This window comes from Haliotis rubra, unplaced genomic scaffold (assembly GCF_003918875.1).
Source record: "Haliotis rubra isolate DU_JTF1 unplaced genomic scaffold, ASM391887v1 Scf386, whole genome shotgun sequence".
In the NCBI taxonomy this organism is placed as follows: domain Eukaryota; kingdom Metazoa; phylum Mollusca; class Gastropoda; order Lepetellida; family Haliotidae; genus Haliotis; species Haliotis rubra.
Genome location: NW_025767064.1, coordinates 561,774 through 576,858, shown reverse-complemented (window position 1 = coordinate 576,858; position 15,085 = coordinate 561,774). Strand labels below are relative to the sequence as shown.

The 15,085-nt window shown below is 41.3% G+C and overlaps 1 protein-coding gene across 6 annotated transcripts in view; it reads right to left on the bottom strand.

Moving 5' to 3' along the window:
• LOC124286559 (transient receptor potential cation channel subfamily A member 1 homolog) overlaps nucleotides 1-15,085 on the bottom strand; it is a 69,471-nt gene that overhangs the window by 30,511 nt on the left and 23,875 nt on the right. For 5 of the 6 annotated variants that reach the window (XM_046722926.1, XM_046722928.1, XM_046722929.1 and 2 more), the window contains one exon: nucleotides 530-677. In XM_046722926.1, coding sequence (XP_046578882.1) covers nucleotides 530-677 — 148 coding nt within the window. Of the gene's footprint in view, nucleotides 1-529; nucleotides 678-943; nucleotides 1,029-15,085 lie in introns of those variants that run through there. The other variant, XM_046722931.1, reaches the window with a different exon arrangement.

Sequence of the window (15,085 nt, the reverse complement as noted above, 5' to 3'; positions counted from 1 at the left end):
TTCTCATAAGAAACAAAGTGATCTTGTACCTACACTGCTGTAAGTATTTAATTAATACTTGTGGGATCTATACATGATTTTTCCTCAAGTTGCCATTGAAATATGAATACTACAGAATAAACATAACGGACCGTTCATAATTTATGGCTTGAGAGGGGGTTACACACGTACTAGGCGGTCATCAATTTTGTAAATAAAAATATGTTAAAAATTATGCTTACAAAATTATGGGAAGAGGAGGCGGGGTCATTGATTATGTATATGACATGGGGGGTCATTCACATTGTACATGCTTCTCCATACAAATCATCATCACACACGTGGTACACACACCCCCTATCCATAAATTATGAATGGTCCCTAAGAAGGTACTACAGTAAAACACCTAAATGTTCATATAACCATTTGTGTAGTATTCAAAAAGGGAATAAAAGATTAAATGTGGACTCCGACATATCCGGCATTTCCTACCATGAAACGACCGGTCCCTAAGTTTGAGCAGACGACAAACTATATCTACGATACTCACTTGGTGTAGGGTAAGATTGAGTGCCTCGGAACTGTCGGTGCGCTTCATACCCGAGGCTGGGAGAGTCGCCCCTGGTACATCGCCTGGGTTTGTGATCAGGTTCGCCATTTCCATAACAGCCTTGTCTGCAGAACTATCTGACAAGCGTCTGAAATGACCAAGGGTAAGGCTGTCAGCCATTCTGTGTTCACGATTATCCAAATCCCGTGTACCACGTTTCCAATCCCGACCTTGAATGGTTTATAATTACACGCTGTTCACATTCCAAGGCTTATTACGAGGTTGGTGTGTTCCATGTTTGGGCGTGTTAGATTACTGTTGTTGATCCAGTTTGCAACAGGTCCGATCCGTCCTGGTGTCAGTAATTGTTATAACATTGAATAAAACACGTAGCGTGTTGAACGAACGACCAACCATTTGTTTACTAAAAGGTCGCTAACTCCTGATGGCCGCTTGTCACGTCCAGCCACTGTACGGAGTTCAAGGCGAAGCGCCCAAAATGACCTAAAAATACACGGTAATACTGATTGGCCAGATTGAGTCACGTGAGTTTTCTCTTTCACAACATACACCCTTTCAACTATCAATCTATTCATAAACAGTGACATGTGTTCTAAACGACTTGCGTAAGGCCTTTGTGATTCACAGACGTGAAATACTGACCATCCTAGTGCGTTGCAGTTATTATCACACAGCACATTAAAAACTATTTATAACATTGCCTCGTGGATATAAAGAGAGTAAATATAATGTATAACAATCTCTACTTTCAGTGGCATTTATAAAAGTTGGTGTGGTGAATAACGGGGAATGAACTTTGAATATACAACTTCTTTATTATTAATGTAAGCCACGTTTCGGTGTATACACCGTTATCACTTGTTTGATAATAAGGTTAGCAGCTACACCGAACGTCGCTTACATCAGAGACCATATAATATATATAGTCTCTAGATCTGCTTACATTAAAAATAAAGAAGTTGCATATCCATAGAACTCTCCCCGTTGTTCAATTTTATTTCTACCGAATCAGTAAAGATATACATAATAATCCAAAATAGATATATTGCAAGACTTTATCAAATGACCTGACATGAATGAAAGTTGATCAGAGAGTGCATGCACAGCAGGATGTTGCCTGTCGATTAATGAGTCATGCATATAGGAACGCTTGCGACATTCGTCAAGTGTGGTTACCCAACTGCTGCCTTCCAAATTGAGTCGTTTTCTCTCTGCTAAAGACAGTTAGCACTGCATGAGTAACCTACAACACTGAAACCTCTTTAATCCGATCTGTTCGTTCAGAAAACCAGACATCGTGTTGGAAGCTCCTGTATATATAACCGTGCGCGAGTTGCCTTCACTCACAACCGTTCGGGTAGGCTCGGTGATGTTCGGTGATTTCCAGAAAACAGTACCATCCGTACGAGGTCTGACTGTCGGCAACTGCTCGGCATTGACCCATTATCAAATCAGAAACTCGGGATAAAAGAGAACATCGCACTTAAACTGGTAAACAGTCTTATCACGAAACAGATACACAGATATATACCTATAAAACGAAACCCCGTTAATCCGAAATATCTCTATCATAACGAAAACTGTAAAACCTCGACTTGCTTGGAACAGCATACTGCGGGTGTTAACGGAAATTCGCTCTTCACATGTATGTCATTTGTTCTGTTTCTCAAATACATAGCGTATGGACAGCCAGTATAATTTCAACTGTCTGAAGATATTTCATCATTTAATGAATGGAGGAATGCGGATGGCCATGCATGTGTTGACTGTCAGAATGTATGGCGGCTCGGATCAAGATATGACACCACCTAATTACAAAAGCCCGTGAGTTTATTTCATTACACATATACAAGGTGCATGCGTTGATAGATTGTGAACTACGACCTCTGTCCCACCCTGACAATGTTGACCATGACATCTTGACATTACCTATATAAGAGCTTCAGGACTTCATTGCAAGAAGGGGCGGTGGGGTAGCCTAATGGTTAAAGCGTAAAATTGGCTCGTCACGCCGAAGACCCGGGTTCGAATCCCCACATGGGCACAATGTGTGAAGCCCATTTCTGGTGTCCCCGCCGTGATGTTGCTGGAATATTGCTAAAAGCGGCGTAAAACCAAACTCAGTCAGTCAGTCATTGCCTGAAGCAGATTTAGTGACTATCGTATAACTCTTCTAGTTTTACATAGATTTTAAAATGTCTTTGTTTGTTGTTTAACGCCGCACTCAGCAATATTGTAGGTATGTGGCGACAGTCTGTAAATAATCGAGTCTGGACCAGACACTCCAGTGATCAACAGCATGAGCATCGATCTATGCAGTGGGGATGCGATGAAATGTGCCGCAGCTGTATGACTCATGTAAACTTAATTCTGTCATATTTCATTGAAAATATCACTCCCTATATGTATTTACCTTATATGCTTGATTATATTATCATATGTGAATTTATATTGTACTTTTCTCATGCACCACCGTTGGTGGAATCTTCTGAGAATATACAAACTGTAACTGTCAACTAAGTCAGCGAGTCTGACCCCCCGAACCTGTTAGTCGCCTCTTAGTACAATCATGGGTTGTCAATTCTAACCCTCTCCATTTTAGACTAGTCAAATTTCTCAGAAATGTGGATTTTAAGGATGCATGAGGCATTTTCGAGTAAAAGCAAGCAAACCACCTATTCTGGGGTAGTTTTTCGTGCTGAGTACGAATCTGTTGTTTGCTAAGCTCAAAAATGCCTAATTAGATCAGTAATTGGGGTAAAAGGTCAATGAGTGCAAAATCCAAAATTTTCTAAAAAGTGTTTCATTTATCATTCTCTAGCCATACAATTAACTCATTTTACAATATATTGAATAAAAATGTTACCACAGCATTTCAAATTGATGGATTTCAAAGAAATGCTGATGGAAAAAAATCGTATTTTGGCAAATATCTCCCTTACGGAGCGATTTTTAATTTTTGCGTGAAGTGCTACATTTTACAGTCACTCTTTTACTCAAAAATGCAAAGCAAGGCTGAATCTTTTCATTTTGATGACAGAATCATATTCCAGGTAAACTGTTTACATCACAAAATTTGCATAATAACTTCTAATGTCAATGCAGGATGCGATAGGCGTTTTTATATGTATGCCACATGAATGCTTTCATACTGCTTCACATGCATGAGAAAGGAAATTGCTAACATTCACGCAGTAAGCTTGATTAATGATTTTAGCAAAATAGTTAACCACATAACAGTTCAGGGAATCCCAGGAACAGGTAGGAACCCCATCTGATAATGTGTCAAAAAGATAACATGAGGAGGGAAGGCGAAAGTGAAAAAAATACATAGAAGCCATTTGCCATACTGATTTTGACTGAAGGATCGAGGGTGTACTAAAAAGACTTTGCTATCAAATATTTGGTTTTAGGCATCTGTACCAGAGGAGTTTATTAGTTGATGCACTGCTTGTGCCTTTTTTACTGAAAAGGTTCAGTGGGCGTGTGTTTACCAAGTGGGGTCTTCAGTGGCAGTATATACGCAGCTCTAGTTTTAGTTTGTTTCTATTCACAATCAATCAAAGCATGGAACCTGTTGCCAGTCTGAAGCGACAGCGCCAAGATGTGTCATTTGAGCTTTGCATCATATGTCAGGAAAGCAGTCGGTCTAAAGATACCCTCTACAACCAGACGGAACTGGGCATCTCTTCCATGAGGGAGGCCACCCAGCTCAGGCGCAAATTGAGATATTGCGAATTTCGGACAGCTGTAGACAGGCTATCATCCCTCTTTGATGAACCTCCTGACTGCAACCCTTAAATAAAATGGCACAAACTGTGTTATTCAGCATACACGCATAAGGGAAAAATAAATGTAAGGCTTGCCAAGGAACTGTACAATCCTCCGCAAGGAAATGAATGGGCTGGCGTTTCAGATGAAGGGCACCGCTTTTTACGCAGTGGTACTTCCATAGTGTACTGGACGTTGTGTATTTTCTGTCAGAGTGCCGAAAGTAAACAGAAGACGAGTCGTGTTTCTACCCTGAACATGAGTTCTAAAGTGTACACAAATGCAAAAATATGTGCACGAGGTCTTTGTACGCATTGCAGACGTGAATGATTTAATAGCAGCCGAAGCATGCTATCACATTCACTGTCTCAGTAAATTTCTGCGGGATGCCAAAAGGGCAGAAACTGAATGCAAATCAGCTGATATGGCCATGGCTTGGTTGTGTCAAGAGTTACGTCACCGTGCAGAGAATGGACATGTATTTGAATTGTCTGCAGTTTTCAAGAGGTACAAAGAATTAGCCAGTGAGTCAGACTCTACCATACCATCATCATATCTCAGTAGACTGCGGACTTTCAAGGAATCTTTATCAAAGTACATTGGGGACACTTCTGAATTGGTTGTCTTGCGGAATGAAGCTCCTTCTGAAAAGCGAACTTTGCTTCTTCCGGTCCGATTCCGTAACGTACCTCTTTCGAAAATGACATGTGATCAGAGCACTGCAGAATATATTCCTACTTTCAGACAACAAGATGAGTTCTTGTCACTGGTGCACGTTGCACTGAGACTCCGTAGTGATATCATGTCACATCCAGGATTCAAAGGTTGTGACGTCAATGAAGAAGCAGAGTTGGCCAGTGTACCTCCTTCGGTACACATGTTTCTGAATATCTTACTTGGTGGCCAAAGTCATGTTGATAATGAGTTTGAAGAAAGTGAAGTAGGCATGTCTGATGTTGAACGGGTTAAGAACACAAAGGTTCGTAGTATAGGACAAGACATGGTCTACGGTGTTTGCGGAGACAAGAAAGCACCACCCAAACATGTTGGTATGGGTATGGCCCTTCACCAGTCAACACGGTCAAGAAAATTAGTTGAGCTATTCCATAATGCGGGGCACATCATCAGTTACACCCGGGTTCTTCAATATGACACAGGGATGGCCAAGACCACTCTTAAAGCACTAGATCCACAAACTGGGGCAGTGGTTCCCAGGAACTTGGTATTTGGGAGATTCGTGCATTTTTCCGTGTGACAATATTGATATCAATGACTCAACCTTAGATGGCAAAAATACATTCCATGCTACCCAGCTGGCAGCTTGGCAGAGGGGGCCACCAGCAGACAGCGGTCTGAAAGATATCGAGCCATCTAAAACATCGAAATTGGACATCCCATCACCAGTAGAAAGGATTCATGAGAAGTTCATCAACAAAGATACAGTAGTTACCAATTTTGGAGAGGTTGAAACTGGATGGTTTCAGAAAGAAACAGAGTCTACCAGTGCTCTCAATGAAAGTGTAGATTTGGACATGGCATTCTTACTATCTCGTCAGAATGAAGACGAAAATATGTCTTGGACTACCTTCAACCAGATGCACAGCACTAAGCCAGACCCCCCTCAAACAACCACTGGATATATGCCTATCATCCTAGCTTCGGCGCATGAACTTTCCACTCTCCATACCTTGGTTCTTAGGGCGCTACATGTTGCAAGAGTCCTTGGAAACCGCTATGCCGTGATTACTGTTGATCAGGCATTGTTCCCCCAACTAATGGAGCTGAAATGGTCTGTGCCGGACTTCAGAGATGCCTGAATTCCAAGACTTGGTGGATTGCACATTACAATGAATTTCCTGAAAGTACTTGGACAACATACGGAAGATTATGGAAGTTTTTAAGTATGGGTTGAAAGCGGTATTCTTGGTCCAAACTCAGCTGAAAAGGCTAAAGATGGTAAATCGTATGCAAAGGCAGTAAGGGCGCACAAGCTTACCTGGCAGGCTCTCTGGCAAATCTTGATGCCACAGTTCAAAGAACATCTCCATAGTCAGGATCCCCAAACATATCAAACACTGGACAGTGAACTTGATAGTCGAGACTGTGATGCTGTGCTTGTCACTGTAAGTTCAGAAAAACTTTCGACAGCATCTGGATGCATTCATTTCACATAGGAAGTGTGATCAGAACTTCAGGTTTTGGTGGGATTATTTGTGCATGGTGTCGGTGTTGCCTGCATTCATTCGGGCACAAAGAACAGGATTGTGGAACCTACACTTGGAATCATTTCGGGAAATGTTGCCTTATTTCTTCCGATATGATCATTTGAATTATGCAAAATGGGGTTGCGTTTACCTCTCTCAGATGCATCAGCTACCGACAGAAGTAGAGGAGGAGTTCCGCCATGGTAACTTTTCATAAAGGGATCTGACAGATGTTTCAATCAAGTTGATCCAGACCACAGCCTGGAATGGTTAAACGGAATTGGAAAAAAAGAGTGGAGGGATCATTGGAATTACCAAGACCAACTCTGCATTGGCAAGATGGACGCTCTCATACAACATAAGGACCAGTCTTTGAATGCAAACGTACCGCATGATGAATGTTAGATTAGACACTGGGTACATACCAAATGAAGCATCATCATCTAGAGTGACAACTGTGATGAAGAACGTGTGCTGCAGATTCTTTTGCGATTCAAACTATTTGCTGACGATTCAACCTGTAGGCCAAACAAGCTAATGAACTGTGCAACAAGAGATGTTGCCTCTACACAAATAGAGGAGTCACTGCTGCATGCCAAAGATCTTGGACAAAAACAGTTGGAAACATTTGTCAAAGAGAGACTTGTTGACAAATCCACCAATTTTCGCGATCCTTTTCAGAAGAAAAAGGCTCCCACTTTTGCTTCACTCTATGAAGTAAGAACAAAGACTGAAAGAGGAAACAATGAAAGCATCAAAGCAGACAGAAACTTTTTGCAGAGACTGATTGCAGCTTACAGAGCTGTAGATCTTTCTACGATATTGAACCATGAGCTGGTGAAGGTGCCTATTAGTTTATCTGACACATCTGGTGCACTTCGCACAAGTGGTAACAAGTCCATCTTGTTTGATGTTCTTACAAAAAGTGTGTCCTGCCCTCAAGAAATCTCTATTAATGAGCCTTCATGTCTAATCATAGATGGTCAAGCTGCAATCATGTCACTAGGAAAGCCTGGCAAAGCAAAATACCTTTGGTGAATATGCTGATGAATTTATGAAGTTCATTTTCCGGCAAGGTCAGACTTACAATCGAATTGACGTTACCTTTGATCGCTACAGGGACCTGTCAATCAAAGGAGGAACAAGAGTCAAACGTACAAAGAAATCAAGCCCGGTTTGACGTCTAATAGAAGGCAGGGATGTTCCACTTCCAAACAAATGGACAGATTTTCTGGCATCAGCTGAAAACAAGACAGAAGACAGAACTGGCCTGTTTCCTGTCAAATGCTCTCATGGATGCAGCACCTCTTGAGAAAGTGGTCGTTGTCAGTGGTGGTTTTGCTTCAGAAACAAAAGCCCAGAGTTCGGACCCTGCAATGGACATGACTTTGCTTGAAAGCAATCATGAGGAAGCCGATACCAGAATAATACGGATACACAGAACATTGTGGTATTGGCCCGTGACACAGATGTATTAGTTTTGCTGCTGGCTCACTACGCAAAAATGCCTTGCTCTCAGCTATGGCTAAAGGCTGGCACAATAAAAAACCAAAATATGCCCCTGTGCATGAAATAAGAAAGGAACTTGGATTGGCTGATCACGTCTTTGAGACACTCCCTGCCTTTCATGCTCTGACTGGGTGTGACACAGTGTCTTATTTGGCTGGACACACAAAGAAAACTGGAGGGGATACTTTCCTAAAACACAGCAGTCTTCTCTTCACCAAAGCCTCCAGGGTGGGTGTCGGGAGATGCTGAGAAGTTTATATGTCACATATACAAGACTCCAGCGGAGACCTGCAATGAAGCTCGTATAAATCTGTTCAGTAAATGCCGTGCAACAGAATCGTTGCCACCATCTAGTGATGCGGCAAAGTACCATATAGAACGAGCCAACTTTCAGTGTTTCATATGGAGAGAAGCCAGCAATCCAATGCCTGCTGTGCCTTTACCAACAGAATGTGGATGGCACCTTTCAGATGGAGAGCTTTCCCCTATTCTAACATCACACCCTCCAACCCCTAAGGCTTGCAAGGATTTATTGCAATGCAAATGCACCAAAGGCTGCTCAACCAACAGTTGTTCTTGTCGGAGGTGGGGGAGCCAATTTTGAACTGAGGCTTGTAAGTGCAATGATCATGATGATGTACAAAAACCTTGTCGAAACAGAGCAAACTAGAATCTTAAATATTGCAACTTAGAATCTAGAATTGCAACTTATATGGTCAGTTTTGTAGTCCAGTCAAAATGAAGTAAGAAATCCAACCTTATTGTGCATTTGTAAATGAATGATGCAAGAAATTGTAGACGTCAAAAGTCGCTCCCTTGGGGAGATATTTACAAAAATAGTAAATTCTTCCTTAAGATTTTCCTTGAAATCCAACTTTTTGAAATCCTGTAGTAACATTATTATTCAACATATTGTAAATTAAGTTAATTAAATGGATAGAGAATAATAAATGACACATTTTTTAAAAAAAATATGAATTTTGCACTCATTGACCTTGGACCCCAATTAGAGACCTAATTAGGCATTTTTGAGCTTAGCAAACAACAGATTCGTATTCAGCACGAAAAACTACCCCAGAATAAGTGGTTTGCTTGCTTTTACTCGAAAATGCCTCATGCATTCACATTTCTGAGAAATTTGACTAGTCTATTTTACAAGAACAAATGGAATGAAGAACTAACACGCCCAGTGATCGAGACCCCTGCGTCTATACTAGGTGACAACATCTCTAGTCAAATACCAGTGTCGCTAGGCGATAGACAGTCTTCCTAAATAACAGAGGTAATACATTAGCTTATGTGGGGCATACTGAGACGCATTTCAAGCACTTACTTTCAATACATGTGCACCTGTTTACTTTCGCTCTATTTGAGCTGTGGCTGATGAGGAAGGGTGCATCCGTGCATAAGGGTGTCGTATACCTCTAATGCTGGTGTAACACCGTAACCACTCACTGATTAACTCACTCACACAAAAAAACATATTTCGTGGTCAGTGCACAGATCAACACACGATTAGACGAATTACGGGACACAATTGGAGAGATGCCAAGTCAGGTTACAGCATGTCATCATGGCCTCAGACGTCTTAAGTCGACAGGCCAATACCTCACCAGCCTTGTATAATGGGGTCAGCGGGGAGACTACCGTAAAACCTCTAAACGTAAACGTTGGCGATATTCGACGTCAATAGGACATTCATAAACTAGAGCTATTGGCAATAATGATTACATTAAATAATAATTTCTATTTTTTATAGATAATTATTTTTCCTGTAGAATTCTGGCGTCCTTAGGCGGTAAATACTTAAACTAGAATTGCCTGTTATATATGTAAAATTTCCATATCCATCGGCTTATCAATTTGCAGAGCCATGGTGCAAGGCTAGACATGCCTTACAATTCATAGGCGGATCCAGGGTGTCCTGGAAGTTTATTACATGATCATTGAAACTCTCGTGAAAACGGGTGAAAATGAATTGCGCATGCACACGCACACGCACACACGCACACACACACACACACGCTGCAATTACACATCGTCAATGAGTACGAATTTCGGATAAAGGGGTTCCCTGCACAGTGTAGATCATGGGATCGATTGAGTGAGTGAGTGAGTTTAGTTTTACGCCGCACTCAGCAATATTCCAGCTATATGACGGCGGTCTGTAAATAATCGAGTCTGGACCAGACAATCCAGTGATCAACAGCATGAGCATCGATCTGCGCAATTGGGAACCGACATGTGTCAACCAAGTCAGCGAGCCTGACCACCTGATCCCGTTAGTCGCCTCTTACGACAAGCATAGTCGCCTTTTTTGGCAAGCATGGGTTGCTGAAGACCTATTCTATCCCGGATCTTCACGGGTCTGGGATCGATTGAGTAGATTGTTTGGTCTAACATATTCATGAACACTGGCAAATGTCATTTGTACATACAGCAAGGGTTTTATACAACATCTGACTAGTGTTGTTGCCATAAACTCATATAAACAATATCACTACCGTGTACATGAGTTCTTCATACCTTTGGGAATTCCTGGTAAGAACTAGATCTTTCCAGAGGAACCCAAGCTTGTCGAAGGTAGCTAAATGGATAGATCGAGTCAGACTTGGTGACTGAGTCATGATCGATGCTCATGACGTCAATCACTTGAATATCTGGTCCAGGGTCCCGATCCACAAAGTGTTCGTAGCCTTACGACATTCGTAAGCCTATGATAAACTATAGAGTTACGACATGTCGTAACGTTACGAACGCTTTGTGGATCGGCTCCCTGGTCATAACACTGAGATGATCGTATTATAACTCAAATAACTTGTGAGTGAGTGCATGAGTTTAGCAATATTCCAGCTATATGACGGCGGTCTGTAAATATTCGAGTCTGGACCAGACAATCCAGTGATCAACAGCATGAGCATCGATCTGCGCAATTGGGAACCGATGACATGTGTCAACCAAGCCAGCGAGCCTGACCACCCGATCCCGTTAGTCTCCCCTTACGACAAGCATGGGTTACTGAAGATCAATTCTAACCCGGATCTTCACGGGTTGATCAGCATGTACATTCGTTCAACACTTCGATGGAACACTGACACAGGTTCACCTTTGCTTTATGTGTAAATCAAGTGTCACAGAACAGAGCTGTGTAATACTGCATTAATTAACAATGGCGTCAGATAATTTATACTCCTCGTAACCCGGCTGCAGGTAAACGTTTACCAAATAACGTGTGTTGCCATGGTAATCTGCGTCATTAGTGTATTGACATCAGTACTAGCTTCACACAGTGACGAGGACAGTACACTAATTATCATCATATCACTTAAACATATGTGGTTCCCATTACACGACGCTGCCTACAACATTATTGCAGACACATCACGGCGTTTTACACTAAAATAAAATTGCTTACTGTAGTTTTTTTCTGTTTAGAGTTTTATTATAAACATTTAAGCTGGTTAACTGTTCAAAAAGACTAGCTATTTGTTTATCTATCAAATTACTAGTAATTACATATATTCCTGTCATGATGCTCGTCTAATGGCTTGTCAGCCGTGTGTGTCTGGTCACCTGTTATCGCGTAGATCTATAATCAAGGGAAGTGTGCATTTACCATCACATCACTATACGCGGTATAGGATGGCGAATAATTAGTTTAATATTGACTGAATTTGATCTGAACATTGAGATCATATTCAGATCATAATAAATAGATCCAATATGCCGTAAAGTAGTCACGTTATGGGTACATCATATCGGCTAATCCATGGGCGTGGTCGTCCGCTATTTACAGCTGTTCACGTGATTTTACCATTCGCCGGCAACCTACGTGGAGAGTCTGTCCAAGGTATTCGGCCACATGTTGGGGTCAACAGTTCCGTGTTGTAGTTAACTACGGATGTCGACGGATGTATGTCAAAGTCGATTAGATTAAATTCGTTAGATGTTAACCATATAATTGTTTCTTTGTATATAAATAACGTCAATGCGACGAAGCTACTGGTCATCTTTTTTCAAAAACACGACTTTGCTGTGGAGCTGAACAGGGGAGGTAATTTAGTTCCAAACGTGACAAAAACATTTCTGGAAATTAGACACTGGGCAGGCGTTTAACGTAACACATTACCATCATTTGGCATTAATACAAGAAAGGCAAAGTTTCAGGTGCTAGTAAGCCAATAGTTTCGTGTAAGTACGGTAGGTTGCAAAGCTTTATATTTAGATAGTATTGAGGGCTTGCCCAACCTTTTTCGTAACAATCATGTGTAAGTCCGGGCTTTGTTTAATGGTTGCTACGCCCCTGACTTGGTACCCAACATAGCGTCCATATGAAAACCGGAGATTATCGCGGTGAGAGAATGATATTTCTGATAAATTCATAACCAACCTGTTCTTCTTGAACGTCCCAACAACAGTGACGACATCGTGGCTGAACCGGTAAAACCCTTTCTTGGACATGATTATCCGGTGATCCTGGTGGTACTAATCCGCGCGTTAATCCCTTAATCACTCAAGCTTCCATCACAAATGTTGCAGGCAATCACACAGACATCAGCATCCCATCTGAGTAACTGTCCACGATATAGCCACAACGAACTCACGTAGGAGCGACGTGGAGCGAATTCTTAATCAGAGTTACCATGTCGCTTTGGACGTGTCGTTTGCTTAAATAGGCAGCTCAACCTCAGCACAAAACTCAGCATGTAATAAAAAGAACGCTGCAAGTCTCAAGAGCTTGTAAACGTCAAGCCTTTCAGTTTTATTGAGTTACATAATGATAGTTTCATGGCCCCCTGTAAATCGAACCGTGCGCCATGCTGATTGTAAAACTCTAGCACCACGGCTGGATGATATCATCGTTACATTATGATATCTATCGAACACAACTATCACCTGCTTATGGACATGCTGTGAGTAATAACACGCCGTGACTGATGGAGGATGCTGGGGATTAACGCTGCGTCTTTGAAGACGGGCACCTGCTGACGCAGAAAGTAACGCGATGTATGTTGATGATTTTGCTAATTTTGTCACAAAACTGCATGATCGAATTTTTCTAAAAAGGTTAAAAAGGTCATTGACCAACAATTTTTAATTTTTTATTTATTATTTCCGGAAAACAGCTAATACTAGTATACATTGTATTCACCCTTTTCTTTACAAAATGTTGCATTTAAACGCAGGTAAAAATAATAATACAACGTTTCCCATATTAAAGTAGTACGATATGTATCAGATGGCATTATGTATCAGTGAGTGAGCGAATATGGTTTTCCTTTTAGCACTATTCCAGCAATATCAAGGCGGGGGACACCAGAACTGGGCTTCACACATTATACCCATATGGGGAATCGAACCCGCATTATACATCATCTTTCTGGGGGTATATGTTGATCTGTCGTCTAATGTCACGCTGTTTGTTGCATAGAGTTACGTCCCTTCATTTTGACAGAAAACTTACTATCGTTGATCGTTCTATATTTGCGAGCACCCCTCCCCTCCTATAGTTTCGCCAAAGCAATCAATGTGCAAGACCTGCATCATTTCGGTCTTGCCTCCCACATCAAGCTGACACGCAATGAAAAAATATAAAGTGTTCAAACACACCAAACTCACTCACTGGCGGATGCGGGGAGGAGATCAACAGGGTGCACACCTCGAACCCCTCCTATTTTCAGACAGACAGCTCACACGTTAAGCGCCACTTAGGTATATAATGTACAAAATCCACACACACCCAACCCCACTTTTTACCAGTCCCTGGATCCGCCTGTTTGTATACTCTCATCTGTCTTGTGCCAATAATACAAGTATCAACAATGTTGCGTAATCACGTGTTAGTTCACGTAGCTGTTATCTACCTTACGTGTATTGCACAAAGATAAAATTATGACTTATTACATATATATTCCTTTCTGTGCCCAGTGTCCAGAAAAAATATTTGTTAGTTAAAGTAAGTGAGTTTAGTTTTACGCCGCACTCAACAATATTCCAGCAATGTGGCGGCGGTCTTTTAAATAATCGAGTCTGGACCAGACAATCCAGTGATCAACATCATAGCCATCGATCTACGCAATTGGGATGTTAATTAAAGAAACAGATCATAGTGCGTATAGATTTCATTAACATCATACTTGCAACGACAACATCAATATCGTACCTACGACTACATACTACAAAGTCGGCATTCAAGGAACATGGCGTTCTTCAACAAAAAAATCTGTTTGCAGCGCTGTGAACAATGTTTCAGTCAGATCACGACCTTCCAGCTTTATGCCTGTGGAAGTAATGCGTTCATCACTTTGATGAAAGTAAAAACGACAAAACCCTTTCCACATCCGTTAAAAATCTCTGCTAACAGCAGAGTCGATTGTACAATTCTGACTGTATCATTAACATGTGTTTATTTGACACCGCATTTTGTAGTATTGCAGCTATACGAAGCAGTTTGTAAACGAGTCAATCAAGTGATTTACACCATGAAATACGACGACAGAGCATGTGTTTATGAATCACTATAAAGCAGTGACGGTACCAGGTTTTCACGAAAAGGTGAACGTAACCAGTCCAAACGGGGGCTCCCGTCATAACTATATGTACATGTATTTGCAAAACCAAATTAACTATTCACCTCAAACAAATGGCATGGTACAACTACAAGTCAAAATAGGGAATTGCTTCCGACATCATTTTTCTCACTGAAGCATCAAATTTGGAATTGTCTTCCACATGTCTACCATAAAACGTCTTGAGCACAGGTATGGTGGTGACCAAGAATCAATTGAACGAGATTTCAGTTCTAATCATTTGTCTATGAAGAAGAGCACACGTGTTCATACCTAAGCTAATTTCATTCAGCGATGACGGATTATGAGGTTTAACCGTTCAGTTTTGTGCATTCAAATAATATTGGACTATATTCAATAATAACGTTATCATTACACCTGTATAAAGAAACCATTATACCTGGCCTTTGGACGCTGTCATATCTCGACATAAATCTGACATAAATTCGAGCTGCGAGCATAGGCTGTTCTGTATGATCGAT